The sequence below is a fragment of the Henckelia pumila genome, chromosome 3 (genome assembly GCF_033568475.1).
Source record: "Henckelia pumila isolate YLH828 chromosome 3, ASM3356847v2, whole genome shotgun sequence".
Taxonomy (NCBI): domain Eukaryota; kingdom Viridiplantae; phylum Streptophyta; class Magnoliopsida; order Lamiales; family Gesneriaceae; genus Henckelia; species Henckelia pumila.
In genome coordinates, this window is record NC_133122.1 from 180,190,211 (window position 1) to 180,211,841 (window position 21,631).

The 21,631-nt window shown below is 32.9% G+C and overlaps 2 protein-coding genes across 5 annotated transcripts; both read left to right on the plus strand.

Moving 5' to 3' along the window:
- Positions 1-3,335: 3,335 nt before the first annotated feature.
- Positions 3,336-6,001, plus strand: LOC140891899 (uncharacterized). Of its 2 annotated transcripts, none has more exons than XM_073300568.1 (6): positions 3,336-3,474; positions 3,572-3,659; positions 3,864-3,954; positions 4,535-4,619; positions 4,815-4,971; positions 5,491-6,001. In XM_073300568.1, exons 1-6 carry the CDS (start codon positions 3,427-3,429, stop codon positions 5,604-5,606), a joined length of 585 nt encoding a protein of 194 aa, XP_073156669.1. In that variant the 5' UTR covers positions 3,336-3,426; the 3' UTR covers positions 5,607-6,001. The 2 variants fall into 2 exon arrangements, with proteins under 2 accessions (XP_073156669.1, XP_073156670.1); XM_073300569.1 differs by having other exon boundaries at positions 3,373-3,488.
- Positions 6,002-10,526: 4,525 nt separating this feature from the next.
- On the plus strand, positions 10,527-15,748 carry LOC140891039 (uncharacterized). 3 transcript variants are annotated; one of them, XM_073299268.1, is made up of 6 exons: positions 10,527-10,788; positions 11,544-11,712; positions 12,108-12,187; positions 12,481-14,163; positions 14,261-14,429; positions 14,783-15,748. In XM_073299268.1, the coding sequence occupies exons 2-6, from the start codon at positions 11,673-11,675 to the stop codon at positions 15,403-15,405; spliced, it is 2,595 nt and encodes an 864-aa protein (XP_073155369.1). In that variant the 5' UTR covers positions 10,527-10,788; positions 11,544-11,672; the 3' UTR covers positions 15,406-15,748. The 3 variants fall into 3 exon arrangements, with proteins under 3 accessions (XP_073155369.1, XP_073155370.1, XP_073155371.1); XM_073299269.1 differs by having other exon boundaries at positions 10,527-10,706; XM_073299270.1 differs by lacking the exon at positions 10,527-10,788 and adding an exon at positions 11,333-11,465.
- The last annotated feature ends 5,883 nt before the right edge of the window (positions 15,749-21,631 follow it).

Genomic DNA, 21,631 nt, shown 5'->3' on the forward strand with positions numbered 1-21,631 from the left:
TCTGGGGCATGCGACATCAGCGGGCTGACGACGGACGAAGGTATGGTTCTGGCTCCTTATAGGAAATAGGGAGTATATTATAGTTTAATTAAGACTTTTAGAGCATGTTAGGTGTTGTTTGGCATGCTAGATAATGCATTGTATTTATGTATCATAATGCTGCAGGTAGGCTTGGACCTAGAGAAGAGCTTCTAGGATCTGTCTTAGTAAGGTACGTAAGTATTATTCGAGATATCCAGATTGAGTATACATGTATTATGTGTTTGCATGTATTATGTGATTGCATGATTTATATGATACAACATGTCACGACTGTATGTTGCATACATGATTATATTGAGCATTTATCCTAGAAGTATCCCGTAGTAGGGCACTCACCCTACGAGTTTGTGGATGGTTGGATACGTAAGTTTTGTGTCAGGTCACCATTATAGTTGGACACTTGTACCAGTATCAGGACATCATTATCCACTGGGTATATGAGCCACCTCCTGAGGCGACGGCGCATCATGTTATATACCCTGGGCCCGGTCTATGAGCTTGATTTCTTGACCTGAGTGTCTTGGTACTCAGTTCACTTGCATACATGCACGTATAATACCGTATCCTCATACTCTTGTACTGAGCGTTTTATGCTCACTTCCGGTTATTTTCTGTTGTCTGGATACCTTATTCAATGGGGCAGGTTGCAGATATTTATCCTGAGGATGAGGAGATTAGGTGGTGGTCAATACATGATTGCAAGGTTGACCACTAGGTGGTATTTCTTGGTATATAGTCTCCGCATTTACTCTGCTTAAGATTTTCTATTAAGTCAAATGTATGCTTAAGTTTTGATTAGTAAATGATCACGATGCGGGTCACTACAATGGCATTATCCAAAATTAGTCTCTTTGGAATAAAAACAATTTGATATGAGTCAATAGCTTGATCAAGCACTGGCCCGGGCCTATTAGTGATTACACAAGACACAATCTTATAACATGTATCGCATAAACTAAGAAACCTAAAATCTTTCAACATCGTAGAATCTGGCACCTTGGGAATTAGGGTGATAAGTGTAGAGTTTCGCTCCAAAGGATCCCTTTTTCGTTGAGAATTTTAAGCTCCACAATAGTGACATTCGATCTTTTTTTTTAACCATTAGATATTTTATGATTTACCAAAATGATATTCACTTTGTACCATTTGATTTTTTTTATTTACAAAAATGTCACGCACTCTGTAAAATTAATATATTTATTGCGTTTTTGTGATTAATAATCACAAAAACGCTATATTTGTTTGTTTGTTGATAAAAAATGGACTGTACAAAAAGGCAAAACGTGCAGAATACTAGTATATATAATTTTCTTATTTTTATTCTTAACAAGTATATGATATGTACGACAATAACAAAATTGAGTAACTTTTTACTTGCCGAAAAATCTAAGGTTACGTAAAGATATCAATTATAATCTTTTGACAATGTAATCATATTTCAATTACTCATCTAATTATTATTATTCTGATGAACGCGTTGCATGCTTATATAATCTGTTTTTAATAAAACTTAAAAAAATATAGCATTTTTTCTAAATAAATAGTCACAAAAACGCAATAGATATATTGATGTTACAAAGTGAGTGACATTTTCATAAATAAATAGACATCAAAGAGCACAAAGTGAGTGTCATTCTGGTAAATAATAAAACATGTAATGGTTAAAAAAAGAGGAAGCCATATAAGATGACTAATTTGGCTTATAATTTTGGTTTTATTAAAAATTAATTTAGGATATAATGATAATTTCAAATCAAGTATCACCGATTAATTGAAAGTTGGTTAATTAAAGGACCTCTACTATAATAATATAATAAAATATTTCAACCATTAGTGTTTGGACTTCGTTGCCCATTATATCAAGCCTCACCGATTAATTGAAAGTTAGTTAAAACATCTAATTTCACATCAGCCGTTGCCCATGTAGGTGCCCATGGTGGTTGCCCATTATATCAAAACTTTATATATATATATATATATATATATATATATATATATATATATATATATATTACGTGACTAATATCACGGGACTGAAAAAACCATGCATATTAATCATAAAATGACAATGATATTAATCATTTAGATTTTGTTTGGACATGTACTTATAAAATATTTTTATAAATTATTTTTTAAATTTTTTTTAGAAAATATTTTAAAATTTGTTTTAAGAATAAATATGTGTTTAGACAATTATTCTACAAAAATATTTTAACATTTCAAAAGTAATGTTTTTCATCATTGTCTTTCATAGTTCCATTCTAACAACTTATAAAAACACATCTCAAGTGTTCTTTAAAAATATACTCGGAAAACACTTTTCAGAAAATATTTTCAAAAACATGATACAAAAATATTATCAAAATACATACTTTAAGTTTTTTCACTTATAAAACACTAAAAATATTTCTAAAATACATGTGCAAACGAAACTTAATTACAAAATTACGAGAAAAATGAGATAAAATCAGTAGTCAAAGCATGATTACAACAGGCTCCCCACAGAAATTGAAATTTGAGTTATGTCACGTATTGATGGGTGATGATCATTTTTCTTAATTATACTATATATAGTAAAATTTATATTGGTATACGATTATTGATAAAATATCAAATTGATACATGAACTATTGTAAATGACGTAATTGATAAATTATCGAACTAAAAATTCAGTTTTGACCTTGAATGAAATTGGTTTTAAGTCTAATTATTTTCAGTAAAAATTTAACTAAATGCATATTTTATTTTTTAAAATTATTTTATTGATTAAAATTATAAAAAAAGTTTATATATATTTAAAAATTATAATAAATAAGTGTCTTAATATATTATTGTTTAAATATATTTATATTTTACTCATTAATAAATTTACTCAATATAATAAAATTTCAAAATACTAGTAATATATAATCAAATGATATTTGTTCCTATCTATATTAAGGTATTATATTTTTTCTAAATAAATTTGATATTATTATAAAATCAAACTCAATAAATAATTCATATATATTGTTAAAATATATTTTAATTTACTGATAAAATATAATTTAAATAAATTTAATATTTTAGAATGAATCAATAAAATAACCTTAAGAATAAATATGTACCTAATTGATTTTAATAATAGTAATTGACTTAAGAACAATTTAACTTAAAGGTAAACTTTATTTTTTAATTTGATCATAAATCATTTACAATAATTCATATATCAATTTATCAATAGTTACAAATAAATTAGTTCAAAAAAAAAATATTTACAAATAAATAACTTGAGTGTAACTTTCTTTCCTATTTGATTTTTCTAGAAATTTAACCCCGAGATAAGTTTGGGTGAGCGTAGCATCGACCGCTTATCGACGAAGGCAAGAAGTGGGAGAGAAGCAAATGGCAGCTGCAGCCCACTCAAAATGCTTCCTGGTCACTGGCCCTCCGGTCTCTATGCACTTGTATCTTACATTCATTACTCAAAAGATCAGACCTTTTCTTTTTCCCGTTTCGATTGATCCTTTGTTTGTTTATTTTTGGCCAGGGAGTAGGCAAAACGACTCTGATAATCCGAGTGCTAGAAGCCCTCAAACGTTCTAATCAAACCTTAAAGATTCAAGGATTCTATACTCGTATGCTTCAATGTCTTATTTCATTGTTTGTAGGATGATTTATGCTTCTATTTCTATAATTGAATTGAATGTTCTTGTTGAGATGTTACTAATCTGTCTTAGGTTTTGACTTTGGAGTGGCACAACATTTAGTTTTGGAATTATTATTTTATTGTTATGTTGGTGAAAGGGTTGAATGTGATTGGAGATACTTGAATTACATAGGGGAGATAAGAGAAGGTTCAGAAAGGGTAGGCTACGAAGTGGTAACTCTAGATGGTCGTAAAGGCCCACTCGCTTCCACCAGAACTACTAGGTACCTACAAAATGCTATATTTTCCCCTTTCCCTTGTCCCATTGTGGACAATATATTTTTGTATTTGAGAATAGTCTGTTTCTGGAATGTGACTTGCTGTTATCTGATATTCATGCATTTTTTTTTTTGAAAATGATATTCATTCATTTTCAAGAATATGTATATGTATGGATAGCTAAACTGTAAGTGCTTGCAAATTTAGCAGTCAGGTAGGATAAAAAGATGGCTTAAATATTTTTTTATTTAAAAATTAATCTAAAAGATGCACCTTCTTCGAAATATAGAACGATGAAAGATGAATAATATGCTACTCAGGACAGATCTCTTGTATGCTCATGAGAATTTTTCCTCACTGGATAGTGGTTCAACCATTACGGGAAGCTCCCCAAGCATTGATAGTGGTTATTATTTGGTGACATTTTAGTTATTTGAAAATTGTCTCACTTCCATGGTCCGGTGTTCCAGTTTACATAGAGTAGCTATATTTTTTCAGTAATTTATGGTGTTTGCTCTGTCCACTACTGATCTAGTTGCTGTTTTAGAATCTGAGACTGAGAGTAAATAATCTTTATCCTTGCAGTCTTGAAGCCCAAAGATGGCCCAGTGTGGGAAGGTACAAAGTGGACGTTTCATCCTTTGAGTCATTAGCACTGCCTGAGCTACAGGTAGATGGATTCAAAGTTGTTTGGCACAGGTTACAGTTAATATGTGTGAGAACTTTAAGTAAATTTTCTAGCTTACTTGTGGACTGTGGTTTGATGGTTCTTGGATAATGGTGGCCAGACCCTTTTTTCTTTTCTTTTGTTTTGAAAATGATAAATCTCGAAGTCCTAGCTGAATATAAATATCCCTCTAAACAGGTCAAGGAAGACACTGATCTATTCATAATTGATGAAGTTGGTAAAATGGAGCTGTTTAGTTCATCTTTCTTTCCTGCTGTGTTACGGGTTCTGGAATCCAATATTCCTCTTCTGGCAACGGTCCCGATTCCAAAGTCTGGCAGAGATATTCCTGGAGGTAAAATGATCCTACAAACGTCAATGCTGCATTTTCTTTATTTTCATGAATTTAACATGTGACATAACCCATTTGATCTAGATAAAACTATTTTGTTCTGTAGCATTCCATGTTGAAAGATCTGCCAAGTAAATATTTATCAAGAGATGCCATAGGGTGAAAATCTTGAAAAAAGCAAATTATAGTTTTGTTATCATACTTGCTGGACTGACTACATTGACGTGATCATGTTGGCTCCATGATCAGCTTAGAGCTTAAAAAGCAACATAACTACATTTTCTCTAAAATATGGAACAGGCCAAGTCTATCTTTGTTGAAGAGTTGAAAAATATGGGAGTTTCAGAAACTTACGTGATCTTTATATTATTTATGCATGTCGTCATATTCATATTCATGAAGCTCTTGAATTTTATGTACTTATTTGAATCAGACACTAAAGTTGATTGTTGGTTTCTCAGATGCAAGTGAACAACTTCATATTTTTTACTTTAATTGAAGTTTCCCTTGATACTGTCACAGTTGCGCGGTTGAAAAATCATCCAGGGGCTACCATTCATATGCTAAACACTAGTAACAGGGATATCACAAAAGAACAAATATACTCCACCTTATTAGACTTACTGCAAAATCACTAGATCCCACCCAAAACTCGTGCTGCGGATTTCGAGAACAGAGACGTCTTTGCTTTGGTGAAGCATCTGTTGCACACAACAGATTTTTGAAAGTTATCGGCAATTTTCGGTGACATCCTTGGAATTTTGGTCCTAGAAATTTGCTGACATGTTGAGTATGAAACATAGTTTGATTCAGAAGGTGAGATGTGAAGCTTTCGCTTGGTAAGAATTAGACTACAAAGTGATTGGACCTTGCTTCTTGGTTCCCACTAATTTCTTTTATACTACAAAGGTGAAATGCTTTCACTCTGTTGATTTTGTAGCACTTGATTAGATTTTGATTTTGTATGAATTGACTCTTCGAAGTCACAGCCAAGTGGGAGTGAAATACATAGACATGGCCTGTGTGAAAGAAAGGAATGGTTTTCCAAATTGTTTTCCAAGCCCATTATATTGAAGGACCTCCAAATCAACTCAAAAAACGTCTTTGAGTCCATTATATTAAAGGGCCGGAAATCAATAATATCACTAAAATTGTTGTGAAGACAACAACTCGAAGAAAACACAAATAATCAGTCCAACACTGAAGCATTGTTTGCAATCACAAAACAAAAACTAATTTCAGAATCATTCATAAATCACTTGGACAAAATCATGATATCTTGCAAATACTCCCTAATATTTGAGTGATAAAAACAAAAGGAAACATGCAATTATGTAACCATAGAGGATGAACTATAAAGCATGTGTGAAAATGGCACAAATGAGGGAAAAAAAAGTAGAGATAAGAGGGTATTCCATGAAAAGGTTAGTTTGATGATGGGGTGCCTGGTTTACAATATGAATAGATTCCTTGAGGAGTAATAGTTTAAGGACCATGCACATGCTACACGCTTCCGACATCATTTGATAAGGCCTCCTTTACAACCTAATTAAAGCCCCACCCCCAAACCAACTAGCTCCATGCACAAGTACCACTTTTTATTCCATCACTCTAAAAGTCACTTTTATTATTTTACATTAATACAAAACACCAAAGCCCACGTGCTCCAACCCCCCACCCATGGCCTCATACGTTATATTCTTTCCGTCGTACTTGTTCACGCTATATTTACTTTTTCACTCGTTTCATTTATATATAGTCAAATTTTCATTTTCAGCATTATCTTTCTTATGTTTTTTAAATTAGACAAAAACTTTTGTCAGACGCTCTCACGAGTTAATTTTGTGAGACGAATCTTTTATTTGGATTATCCATGAAAAAATATTTTTTTTTTATGCCAAAGTATTTACTTTTGTTGTAAATATGAATATGATTGATCCATCTCACAATAGACCAACTTATCATTAACTACTTGTATAATTTATTTTACCCGATTAAAATCTTTATTAAGGACAAAATCAGAAATAATTGCTTTATAAAATTTATTTTTCCAAAAAAATTACATATGATTGAGCTAATTTTCTAACTCAAAACTCAAAAGTGCTTTTTAGAAGCAGTTCTAAGATAGTGTTTGAAAGAATTTATTTCAAAATTTTGTTAAAAAAACTGAGAAGTGCTTCCTAGAAGTTTTCTCAAACACTACCTGAATATTATCTAAATGAGTGGGACGGATGGATAATATATAATGTCCGTTTAATTATACTCACAAGTGGGAAAAATCACTTGGGGTTTGGTCTTAAACAAACTAGTGTGATGATTACAAGTGCTCGTTGTTGCGCCTAATTTCATGATTTGCGCGTAATAAATGGAAAAGTTATAATTTTTCACACTGTTTCTTGGCTTTAATTAGCCCTCACCTAATTTCATGTTTTGGGCGTAAAACATTATTTCCTGTACATTCACAGCATTAATAGAAATGATACCAAATTAAATAAACATTCTTAAAGCCTCTAATTAAGAGACTCGTGCTATAGATAAATTAAACTTTTTTTTATTTTAAAAAAAAAATGAAAACTACATGCGTAACACGAAGTACAGGATTTTACAAGGAAGTCTATAAATTTAATCACATACATACATGCATGCATGCATTTGTTGTTATTCTATACAATTGCATGTCTTCTACCAATATTTTATGGTGTGTATAAAATCTTTCGTGAAATTGACTTGCAAGCACGTCTGTGAAATTCGACCGAGGCTTTAATTTGCAAGTTTTATAATCGATTTTTCACTGTTCAAATTAAAAACCAAGTTGTGGATCTTAATTAATAACTCGTAATTTTGGGTCAAATTTAAGTATATGTATAAGATTAGTTGTTAATTAAATGGTAGCTAGGATTTTAGCATATGATTAAAATATTTCCAGCTGGAGACGAACTCTAAACCCACATGATCATCGAGATTATTGACATATATATATATTAATCATTATTCACTATTTGTCCAATATTCGCATCAAACTATTGATCCGAATTAACACACTAATTTCATGGTCAAATTCTCATGATGCATGAACACCCCTTTTGCATTTTTCAAACGTACGAAATTTTATGATTTATTTTTTAATTTTATTTTTTGGGAAAATAACAATATTTGTGTTCAATAAAAAAAAATTTATTGGTTCCTCTAAAATTGAGGAGAATATCCCAGAAAGACGAATGATTGGGTGCAGAGTGGAATTTTGCTGATGCTGACATTTCCAATCCCAAATAATAATAATAATAATTACTAAATGTGTATGTCTTTTTATTTATCGAAAATTGAGCCAAATGGCGCATAACAATATATATCTTTTCTGTTTTTCTGAGCTGTATTTACTGTTTTTTGATTTGACTCAATTATTAACTAATTAATTTTCATTATAAAAAATTTACGTAACATTCGGAGCCGTAAGCGTCCGCTGAAAAGTCTCGCCGGCCTCCTTGGTTAATTTATTTACCATTCTATAGTAATAATTAAATGACACACATATATATGTATATAATAATATGCAATTTATTATATACAAAACATCACACTTATTATCTCTTCCTGACATATATATAATTGTTAAAAAATATTCTTTGAATCTTGGTTGGTATTGACTCGATCCTCGTTCGATTGAGAATATAATATTCTATTTAGCATCAACTACGTACCGAAAAAACTAAGCGGTTTATATGCTTGTGTAAAACTAAATAGTATTTTAAAAAATTAATATAGTGATGTTTATTACAGTTGTATATCTTTACTATTTTATAATGATTTTTACCTCTTAGAAAACCTGTGTTGGTAGTTTAAGTTTTACACTAAATTTTTGTTCTTTATTAAAAATTATGATTACATACATTTTTAACTAAAAACAATGTAAAACCACACACATACATATATATATATATATATATATATATCAAAATTAGTCCTAAAAAGCACTTATATATATATATATCAAAATTAGTCCTAAAAAGCAAAGTGCAACTTCCAAACACGTCAATGCCACATGACCACAAACTAACTTCTCTATTTTTTTCTTCATAATTCATAACATTTGTTTTCTTCAACATCTTGAATTATCTAACTCATTTTAAAATGAATTTTATCTCAGAAAAGTGCATACTCGAATAATTTTTTTTGACCACATTAAAATTTTAAAATTTTTATATAGTTTTAATTAAAAAATAAAAACTTTATTTACTCGCAATACATGTGCTCCGGTGTCTATTTTTGATTAAAGAGGTCGAGTTCAATCTATCTTTATAATATATATCCAAGTATATCTAGTGACAATCCATATTTATTTATATATGTAAATTATAAAATGGTGTTAAAAAAATAATCAATGCCAGTTTTGTAAAATATCAGGTTGAAATTTATGAGAAGGGATTGTGAGACTACAAATTGGACCTTTTTTTCCTATCAACATCTGTAATAAATATTATATTCATAAATAAGGATGGAGACCGCATTTAAAGAGGAAATATCCATATATTTGGCCATAAAAACAGATCACCATTAAAAAGCATGGGGAGTTTGATTTGGTATAGTGAGAGAGAAAATGTTATAAAAATAGATACAAAAACTTTTTTGAGATATAGTTTTAGGAGTTAATTTTTTGATACAAATCTTTATGAAAAAAATATTATTATTTTATTATAATTATAGATCGGATCGACCGATCGTAATTTTCAAAATTGTCATAAATATGATTTTTTCCTTCTTATTTTAACAGTTTATAAAATAAAAATAATAAAAATGAAGGGATTCAATCACCATGGCACACCCGTTGGAAGGGGAGGGTAAGAGAAATCATCTAATATTACGTCCCAAAATGCTATGAGGTGCTCGGGAATGGTCGAAATTAGTTGAATAGGAGGATCACTGTGACTATATTTTTTGATAAATTTATAAAAAAAGAAAATGATTTATCTGTTATCATGGATGATTGGTTACGAAGAAATTATTTCGTTTATAGGATAATCGGATCTATTGCTCTTTTTTTGTATCTATTTCGCTTTAGGGGTTGATTCAGAGTTACAACATTTGTAAGTTTATGGTATGTTCATGTATTGACAAGTAAATTTTGGGCAATAACATTGGTAAAAACTTTTTTTTTTTCCCTCTAAAAAATTAATAAAAAAGTTTCATTAATGTTATTTTAGTGATTATCCGATCCGTAATAGTATTTATATTTTTCTTTAAGTTGTTTTTAATTATAAAAAGGAGTGCACTAATTCGTCTTAAGATAATAAATTTGTCATCCGAGTTCGAAACTCAAAATATCTTATAAATTATTTGAAATACTTTTCACACAAAAAACAACAAAAAAGAAGAGAAAAAGAATGTGAAGAAAAACAAGTCCACTGCACCTTCCATGCTACCATGGTGCACTTGATTCTTAACCAATTATAATTTTCATATAATAAAGCAATTAATTAATTAATCTTCAGAATTAATTAAATTAAATATTAAAAAAAAAACAGCAAAGAGAGAGATACAGAGGTGGCTTTTGGGTTCTTGATTGCGTGATTTACAGCAATGGTTGTCATCACATTATTCTTTCTTTTTGTTAAGAGCAATTATATATTAATTTTACCATATCATTATCCCCTCAGAAGCTAGCTAACAATTCTTCTGTTAGTATGCAAAAACTTTTCTTTCAAGGCCCATTCTCCATCCCATTTCGTGCTCAAGTTCTGGCGGTAAAGATTTGTTTTCTTTGCAAAGTTCACATTTTTTGAGCTGTTGATGCCGAACCCAGAATCATTAATTAATGCTCAAAGGGTATGGATCATATGACCTTTTGTTTTCTTTTTATGTTTCTCCGGAATTTGGAATGTGCTTGTTATCCTTCCATTCTCTTGATGGGTGCGTTTGAATTCTTGGGCAGTACTGGGTTGTTAATGAAGAGGAATTTATGAATCACTGATATGTTTACAGTTTCATTAGTTACGGGATCTTGGGTTCTTGAATTTTAGTTGATTGGAGGAATTTTCAGTTTAGATCAAATTTATGGTCATCGTTAATGAAATGTGAGAGGTATTAAATTTTTTTTCTGGGAGCTTTAAGTTTATACCGTTGTCTTCCCTGTGATCTTGCATTTACCCTTTTTGGTTTTTTTTTTTTTTTCTTCTTTTAGAGAGATTCTTTTTTCTTGTTGTGAAAGTTTCTTTTGCTACACTGTTGCATTTATGTAAAGGAAAATCTCTCTTCCAGGAGAATGTCCTTTTTCAGACGTGTCAAAAGATGAATTGGCTTCAAATAGTCACAATTTTAATTAGTTTACATTCTTATTATGATCCTTTGCTTCATTTGTGAACAGCATTAATCAACCAATGAGACAATCTCGGTTTTGACCAATTTGCAGTTGCTGGCCTCTGTGTTCCTAAGAAATATTGCTGCTTTAGATTTAGAGATTTGGGAATTCTAGAATGCAAATTACAATCTTGGGACCATTTAGTGTGTGTATTAACATATTTGATTTTGGTAAAACCACTATTTCTGTTGATTTTTGTAACACTGTTTCCCTGCTTCTGCAGGATTGGATTGTCTTTCCACAATAAAGCATTTAGTTTCCTTTCGAGGATGTAGAGTCACATAAATATTTGCAGAACAGTTATTTTTGCATGGGAATTTTGTTCCATTTTCTTGATATCGACTAAGACTACATGGCAAAAAAAGTTGTTTCACATCAGAGACATGTTGGGGGTAAGTGTGAACCTGTTCTTGTAGCTAAAAGAGATGGCAGAACTACCAAGAGTTGCTTAGTTTATTTGTTTCATCACACTGACACTTGTAATAATTTTCAGATGAAGCCTCCCGTGTGCTCACGGAATTAGTTCATCTAGAAGTGATTTTGTTTCTTTGATCCATGAGCAGTGATTATGTTTTTGAGAAAATACTGCAGTCTGTGTAATTTGAATTATATTAACAGATCGCACTAATATGTTTCCTAGGCACAATGTTCCTTTAAACTTAAAAAAATAGAAAGCTTAACTGCTAAACTATGAAAACTGAAAAGGTGGAGCATTTTATTCTTTTCGAAACTCTTTCAATAAGCTAAGTGGTGAGAAAAAAAATTTCTATTTCTTTGAGCTTTTCAGGTTTGGAGGCACCACGAAACAGTTTGGAGTTTCCGGTGGAGACATCGTATGGCTTATGTGCTGTAAGAGATAACATACTGGTAAGAGTTATTGCCTTGTACTGCTGTCCATATAAAATTTTCCTTTTCATTACTCTCATTTTATTGTTTGCATACATTTTATTTGATTCATGTATCCACTCGGTGTTGTTGATTAGCTGCTATGGTCACACTCCTCTTCTTTGCTACAAAACAACGAATTTCTTGTTTTCTTGGATGTTCTATTCTGATTCCAACTGATTATCAAACTTGTCTCTGACGATCTCTTTAATTCCACAAAACAATTGGAAGATGGTTATTTCTTATCATTCATTTGGTTTGCTGCATGTGTTCAGTATGCTTATAAAGTTACGAAGGAGTCATCTGACAAGAACTACCATCCCTCTGAGGCCCCAATGAAAAGGTTGATCAGCGAGGAGATTGCCGAAAAATTAAAAATGAAAAAAAATTCACCTAGCATAGTGGCTCGTCTAATGGGAGTTGATATGCTACCCTTCGATTCAAAAGCTGCGCTAGAAGTGGTTGAAGTAAAAAATAAAACTTCGGAAGGCAAGTTGTTGGGCAAGGAACGATCAGTTAAAGGCTCGGTTCGCCATGTCCTTCCTGCCTCAAATCCCTCTCAGCAGCTGGAACCCGGTTCCCTTAACCATCATATTGACAGCTATTCTGGAACATGTGGCACTCGTGTAAAGTTGAACAAGCCAAAGCCTCGAGAACATCCTCAAGAAGAAGAACTGCAGAGGTTTAAGAAAGAATTTGAAGCTTGGCAAGCTGCAAGATTTAGGGAATGTTCTAAGGTTGTAGAATACAGCAGCGACATAATACAGTTGGTTGCACAAGCAGACCTCAACAGAGAAAAGACTTATTGTTATTCTAATTCTAAAAGAATTGAGACTGGTGATAGACTGAGAGAACCCAAGGATCTTGCGGTTCTAGCAGGGCCACATGAAACACTTACTCTGCAGAACCGCAAAATGAAAAGCAAATATTGTCCAGCCGAGGAGAAGGAATCTCTATATTCAAATAGGATAACTCAAACTGACATATGTGCATCTCAGATGATGAATTCTGATCTCTCACTTGATATGGTTTCAGCTCCCACCAAGATTGTTATTTTACAGCCCGGTCCTGGAAGATTGAGTCTTTTTGAAGATTCATGGAATAATACGCCTAGCACTTCAGAAGAGAGAGGTAGCATAGAAGATTTCCTTGAAGAGGTGAAAGAAAGACTGAAGAATGAACTTCAAGGTAAAAGTTCTAAAAAGAGGACAACTGCTAGAGGAGGAGAAATCGAGACTCCTTATTGGGGAAAGCCTTCCGAACCAAAACAAATAGCTCAGCATATAGCTCAACAAGTCAGAGATGGCGCGGCAAAAGAACTTGGGATGAATTTACATCGGTCAGAGTCCACAAGGTCATACAGAAGTGAAATTCAGTTTAATGGAACAGATTCTCCCGAGTTCATTAACAGAGACACAAGAAAATTCTTGACAGAGAGGCTGACAAATGTTCTGAAAGGAGAAGCACATCGAGAAATTTCTTTGTCTGTCCCGGATAGAACTAAAAGATCAGTGTCAGGTGGTGATAAAATGAGCTACCCTGATAATTTTACTAGTGAACTAGAAACTCAAAGTCTGGCTTTTAGACGGGAGTTTGATGACAGTGTAGTGCAGCACAAACAACTTTCCCCTCGAAACCTGGTTAGATCTTTGTCTGCTCCAGTATCAGGAACTTCATTTGGGAAGCTCCTTCTTGAGGATCGCCATATACTAACCGGGGCACAAATAAGGAGGAAACATGAAGTTTTTGAGAAAGCCTCGTTGACTACCAAAAAACAGAAAAAGGATAGGTTCAACATTAAACAAAAGGTTTCAAGCTTTAAATACAGCTTGACTCTCCGAGGTAGGTTGTTTCGTAGGAGAGTTAAGTCGATACAGGAACCACCTCAAAAGAATAAACACTTCTTAAAAGACATCACGAGTGGACCAACTGTGATGATGAATTTCTGCGAAACACGCGTAAGGATCTTATTTGAGTCTCCCTTCCGAATATTAGATGCATTGTTCTAATCAAGTCATCTATCTTCTAAACGTTGTTGACTGTTGTTTATTCTAGGAAAATTTCACTGAAGTGCCGCCAAGCCCCGCATCTGTGTGCAGCAGCATTCATGAAGAGTGCTGGAGGCCAACAGATTACTTAAGTACAACACCATCTTCAGGTGTACATCAGCTGGAGGAAAGTGAGATGCCTCAAGTGTTCAAGGAAATAAACTCAAACTTGAATGGTGGGTAAATGGAACTATGGATTCACTTATGTAGTCTACTGATTAATTTTGGTAATCAATATTTTGCTGATACATGATGTTAAAACATTTTCAATATTAAATATAACTGCCAGTTAAAATTTTTGGTTGGCTGGAATTCGAAATTTGTCAGTATAAATGCCGAATCAATTTCTCTTAAACTCCAAAACCTTTTGACTATGAGAATTAACTTTACAGTAAGAAAATGATGCAAATTCAGCGCATAATACGATTGATACCATGACATGATCATCTACATGTATTAATTTCTCCAGATATTCTAAAATATTTTCTCATAGCTTATCATTTCTCCTTTTTTACTTTTGATCATGCAGAGTTGCGAAGAAGACTGAGTCAACTCGACGGTTCTTTTCCAGTGGAGACTATAAACGAACAGCAACCAATGGAAGTTGAAATAGACATAGAGGATCATGATGAAGCCTTTGTTAGAGATTTGCTTGTGGCTGCAGGTCTGTATGATGGTTCACTGAGTCGTTCTTTGTCTAAATGGGATCCACTTGGTAAGTCTATCAGCTATCAAGTCTTTGAAGAGGTGGAGGATTCTTATAGACGACAAGCCACTAAGGATAACGAAATGTGCACAAAATATCATGGAGAAAAATCAAGTCACAAGATGATTCTTGATTTGTTAAATGAAGTACTTCCAACTATACTCAAGCAACCTGTGAATATGTCGAGGCATATCGAAAAAGCTAATGGATTTTTGCATAAAGCTCCACGTGGAAGGAAGCTACTATCTTGTTTGTGGCAAATTATTCAAGAAAATTTGTACCCTGCAGCTGATGAATCATATTATTCTCTCGATAATCTGCTGGCCCGAGATTTGCAGTCAAACCTATGGTCCGGTTTGATGGATGATGATATAAACTTTATCAGTAGAGAGATTGAATATCAGATAACTAAAGATTTGATCGACGAAATGATTGAGCTTATTTGAAGACAGCTTCTTGAGGAGTTTTGAAATGTCCATTCCTGGATCATCTCCTTGCTATGCAGATTGGTTTGTTTTAGCTATAAAAGTTTGTTCCAAGCAACCCTCAATTACGAGGGCGAAAATATACAGAATAGCTTGATGGATAGAGGATCGTGTTCGTGTGTGCCGGTTGTGTGTTGTACAGTAGATGCTGGTGTAGATTGCTGATGTGAAGTTCATTGTTTCCTTTTCCCTTTAGATATCTTCATTCATAATCAATATTGTATCATTAATTTTCACTCTCACCATCCTTGATTTGTCTCTTGGAACGGAGCAGATGATGCCAAATGTGCTCTTTTAGATCACATTAAGCACTAGTAATTTTATTTTTTTTAGGTATATTAGTTTTGAAATTAAATAAAATACTTCGTGATTGAAATGAATGTATATTAGCAAATATGATATAGAAAGTATTAGAGAAACTAGTGTCCCGTTGTTGCATACAGTTAGAAATATTTATCTAATTAGCATGATATTTTTTGTTATTTTCAATAAGGTTGCCTTTGGTTTGTTTAGATTTGAAATCTATGCATCACTTATAGTTTTATTATTAACAATGAAACAATATATTAAATATTAAATTCATGTCTTATTTACATATTAGTTATATAAAATAGAATGTATTTCAAATTACATCATACTTACCATGAAATACTATATAAAACATTTAAGATGTGGGTTTGAAGTTTATATCTTAGCTTTCTAAACAAAAATATATTTGAATACTGATGAGTAGGAACCCAATTAAAGATAATTAAATTAAATTATAGTTGATTATAAAAAAAAGTATTACGTAATAAGATGAACAAAATAAAGCATCTGAATATTTTCGCAAAGCATCTCCTATCGCCTCTAACCTCATTTCGTGAGGCATGTGAAAATCCCAATATTTGTTGATTGAAATACTGAAGTATCTGTCATACAATGGAACACGGATGTCTCCACAATGGTATGATATTGTCCACTTTTGGTCTAAACCCTCATGAATTTGCTTTTGGACATCAACCAAAAGATCTCATACCAATAGAAATATCATTCCGATCGTTATCTTGATATTTCAATGTGGAACTTTGGTTGAATACCCAAAAATCCTCGCGTCAAACGAAGTTCCACCAATTATCCTTATGGTCCGGGCATCTACTCAAGCCTATCTGTTCTCTAATCATGGTTACTATTCTTTATTGCGTTGAGGCACACACCTTGCAAGAAATATCGAGAGCATCACCCATCTCGAGAGCTTATCACGTATTTTTACTGGGAGCCCTCACCTCTTTCGTTTAAGTATTCGAGAATTCCTCCCACATGGCTTGATCTAGACCATGGCTCTGATATCACTTGTCGTGCAACGAAAATAGGATATCTCCACAATAATATGATATTGTTCACTTTGGGTTTAAACCCTCATGGATTTGCTTTTGGACTTCACCCAAAAGATCTCATATTGATAGATATATCATTCCATCTAGATGTATTAAAATGGATTAGCGGGACGGGTCGGGCCGACCCACGACCTCTTTCAACCCACCATCAGGCGGGTCGGGGCAGGGCGGAACGACCCATCGTTTAAGCGGGTTGAAAAAACATCAACCCAACCCACCTATTTTAGGTGGACATTAAGCAGGTCTGCCCGGCCCATGTTTTAGACGGATTGGAAAATTACCAACCCAACCTGCCTATTTGGTATAGCGGGGTGGGCCAAGCCGATGAGTCTAGCCCATTTTGACACCTTTAATTCCATCTTATTATCCCATGATCTTTATCTTGATGTTTCAATGTGGGACTTTGGTTGAACAACTAACAATCCTCCCCTCAAATGAAGTTCAACCAATTATCCTTATGGTCCGGGCCTCCCCTCAAGCCTATCCTTCCTCTAATCGAGGTTACTCCTCTTCATTGCATTGGGATGCACGCCTTACAATAAATATCTAGACCACTGCTCTGATACCACTTGTCGTGCAACAAAATTCGGATATCTCTACAATGGCATTATATTGTCCAATTTGGTCTAAACTCTCATTGATTTGCTTTTGGACTTCACCTAAAAGGCCTCACCAATATATATATCATTTCATATATTAACTCATGATCTTTATCTTGCTCTTCTAATGCGGGACTTTGGTTAAATACACAACAGTATCATTTGGCTACCCAAAGTGCTTGTTTATCCGGATTTACTGACCTCCTAGATTAGATGTTCACTTAAAGTTGATGACAACCCGAATCAACTTATTATCCTGGGTGTGTTCACCCGGATCGACCTCTCTTCCCGGAGAGACGTATTCATCCGGATTGACTTGTCCTCCCGGAGAGACGTGTTCACCCGAATTGACTTGTTCTCTTGGATTTGTGTGTTCATGCGACACCAAATTCAAAGTATACATCCAATCTTAAAAAATAATCATTCATTTCTATAGATAAAGGGAAAAAAAGATCAAAATTAAATTTTTTCTTTCTATTATCTGATAGAATTTATTATCATATTCAATTTAAAATTTAAAAGAACTGTTTATCAACTTCTTTCCATTTAATATATTTATTTATTTCTAACCTTCCTCAATTTTTTATTTGCGTAGTTTTCTTTTATTATATTGCACAAGTATCGCATGCGCATCGATAACTAGCATAAATAAAGATGAGTAGGTCTAAACAGGTCAATATTGTCTATATTTACAATAAAAAATAATATTTTTTGGCAACAATATTATTTTATAGGTGACCGAAATAGAAGATTCATCTTACAAAATTGACTCATAAAATTGTCTCAAAAGATTTTTTTTTTAAGTCAAAGGAAATTACTATGGATATGATTGGAGATTTAAAAAGGCTATTTTAGGAACACAAAAAAATGCATCAATAAAGTGAAAACATAATTGTAATTTTAAACAAAACTCACCGAATCAATTATTAATTAATATAAGAGGTTCAACTTTAATTAAATAGTAAGAATAACAAGGTAAAATTGATATGTTTAATTATAATATGACAAAACAATTATTGGTAAAGCATACTTTAAAATGTACATTTTATGTTCGCAATTAATACATTATATTATATTATATATATATTATGGAGTACTAGAATCATAGTATATTGTGTATTTGACAACATATCAGGTTATGTTATGTTTGGACGGACAAAATTAAGTAAATTTCAAATCTAATTCATATCAAGTTATGTAAATTTCAACAGTACTTGTGATGACTCTCAATTCTCAAATACTCCCAAAATACGTGCCATTCGAAATACGTTCAATTAATCCAAACATAACCTAGTTAATGTTGGAAAAATTGGGTTGTGTACTCATTTAGAATCGATAAAATATTTGTGATAAAATTATTTCTCCAATTACCAATTAGGGTGAATGAGAAATTAATAAAGTGTTCACAAATAATTGTTCGAATTTTATCGAGTTAAAAGATTTAATAGAAAAATAACTAGCATGCAGTTATACTTGACATCTTTTGATGAAGGGTCCAATTTGAAGGGATACACCTTTTCTTTCAAGGCTTTCAATCTTTATTAATAGAACTCATATGTTTAATGGAAAGGTGTTAGATATTCTGAAAGTCGAATATACAGTAATTTTGTATTGTTCATATTGCTGCATTCAATAGTTTGTTCTTCATTTTCAAAAAGTTCAAAAAACATCTTCAAAGTTCGCCGGATTTTGTAATTTGTAGTGCTCATATTACAAAACGAAGTCATTGTATCTTGGGAGACGATTTTCATATTCCATTAGCACCGAGTGTGGGGCAAATTCATCTTAAGGACATATAGTCTGACTCTAGCCTCGGCTTATAGTTTTCTGTTCCCGTCTTGTCTCAAGTCATGTTGCAACATCACCCAGAACACAAACTGAACAATTTCATTTTGTACAGCACTCCGAACCCAACAATCTTAAGACGAATTTTTCTGTGTATTCTGAGATGACATCCACATCTATTGCGCCTGTTTAACCTACTATTCCAACGTCACATTTTGAGAAATCGGGGAAGTTTTCCCGTGTGGACTTCAAAAGATGGCACCAAAATATGTTGTTTTATTTGACCACACTGAATCTCGTGAATTTTTTGCAAGAGAATGCTCCTCCTGTATCTGAAAAAGAGACGGACAAAGATAAGTGGGCTACTTATGATGCTTGGAAGAATGAAGACTATCTTTGTCGCAATTACATTTTGAATGGTTTGGACAACACGTTATACAACATGTACAGTCAAGCCAAGACGTCAAAGGACATGTGGAAGTCTCTGGAAAAGAAGTACCGAACTGAAGATGCCGGAATGAATAAATTCATTGTTGGTAAGTTTTTAGATTTTAAAATAATTGATTTTAAATATGTGTTGAGCCAAGTCTAGGAATTTCAAATTTTGCTGCACGATTTGCACGCTGAGGTTATACAAATAAATGAGGCTTTCCAAGTGGCTTCGATGATCGAGAAACTTCTGACTTCGTGGAAGGATTTCAAAAATTATCTAAAACACAAAAGAAAGGATATGGGACTTGAGGATCTCATTGTGAGGCTGCGAATTGAAGAAGACAATCGCAAACAGTATGATCCTAAAGGAAAATCACCTATGGATACAATGAAAATTTGATGGAATCAAATGCTAACAAAAAGAGGAAGTTTTCCGGGAAAGGAAAAACTTCAGTGAAGGCTAAAAGGTTCAATGGAACGTGCTACAACTATGGTAAGCCAAATCATATGGCCAAGGACTGTCGACTTCCAAAGAAAGCCAATAGAGACCAATTTAACATGACTGTTGCAAACCGTGTTGCAACAGGTCGTGAGACAGAATTGGTTACAGACCTTTCTGCTGTGGTTTTTGAAGCCAATATGATGGAAAACCCTAAAGAATGGTGGGTAGACACTGGAGCAACACGTCACATTTGTTTTGATAAGACGTCGTTCTCAACATACTCATCTATGATCGGAAGAAAGCTCTTTATGTAAAATTCAGCAACATCGGATATCATGGGTGTTGCGCCCCGAGAACAAGACGTGCCACCGGCGTTATTTAAAATTCTCAAAAATTATAAAACAACTAATCTCGTAGTTCAGTATAAACCAAACCAGTCTATTATCATAAATAAATTCCAAAACATAGTCTTTACAACTTGATAAATCCAAAATAACGAAACAGATGTGGAAACTTATATAAACTTAATAACAAAATATTAATGCAAAAATCCCAATAATAAAAAAATAGCGAAATTTAGTCTTAATATTCCTCTATCACCATCCCCAAAACATATTTTTTACGATCTTCTAAACCATCAACTTCATCATATAGAAGGGGAAAAGTAAGGGGTGAGTGTTTTGGGAAACACTCAGCAAGTGGGGGCCGATCGATCATACCAAATTATATACATATATATATTTATTTCAAAAACTCATGGATTAATTTAAAGCATAAACATTTCATATCATGTCTCAACATAGCATAGCATAAATAACATCATAACATATTTGACATGACATAACATAATCTTTGACAAGACACTAAAATTCCTCTCATTACTCGTGGCTAACTGATCAGTTCCCTATATGTAATCCCTCTAAGGGGTGAGATCATAGAACGGTTATTATTACCCACCGTATCAGGGCCATAACATAAAATGGTTCGGAAATTCCCTTTCCACTCCTAATTCGAGTCATAACAGTGTCAAAATATATTTTCAACAAAACATCATCATGAACAATATTAATTATCAAAATTCCAACGATTAACATGAACGATTGAATTTTTAAAACATACATATAATTTTACAACATAAGGCCACTTACAAAAATTATTTGTGCAAATAACAGGTGAAGCTTTGACAGAAAGTTAGGAGCAAGACCCTCGAAAATTCAGATTTGAATTTTCGGAAATTTCGAGAACCTGAGCAATAATTCTTTCCAAATCCCTAAGCCACTAATCTAAGAAATTAAGAACAAACCGACAGATTAGTGATACTTAGTAACTATACTAAGTATTCGAAACCTTGGCAAAGGAAGAGGACAAACTCTGACGTACCTTTCAAGCCTAAACTTTGATGTCAAATTTGCTTTCCCAATCCTTATCCCCACGAGACTATGAAGGAAACAAGTGCCAACCTTTGACTACACATAGTAACCTAGGAGGAAGATGGCAACCCTTATTCACGTGAATAAGGCATAAAGTTGACAGAATTTTCTCGATTCAAATTG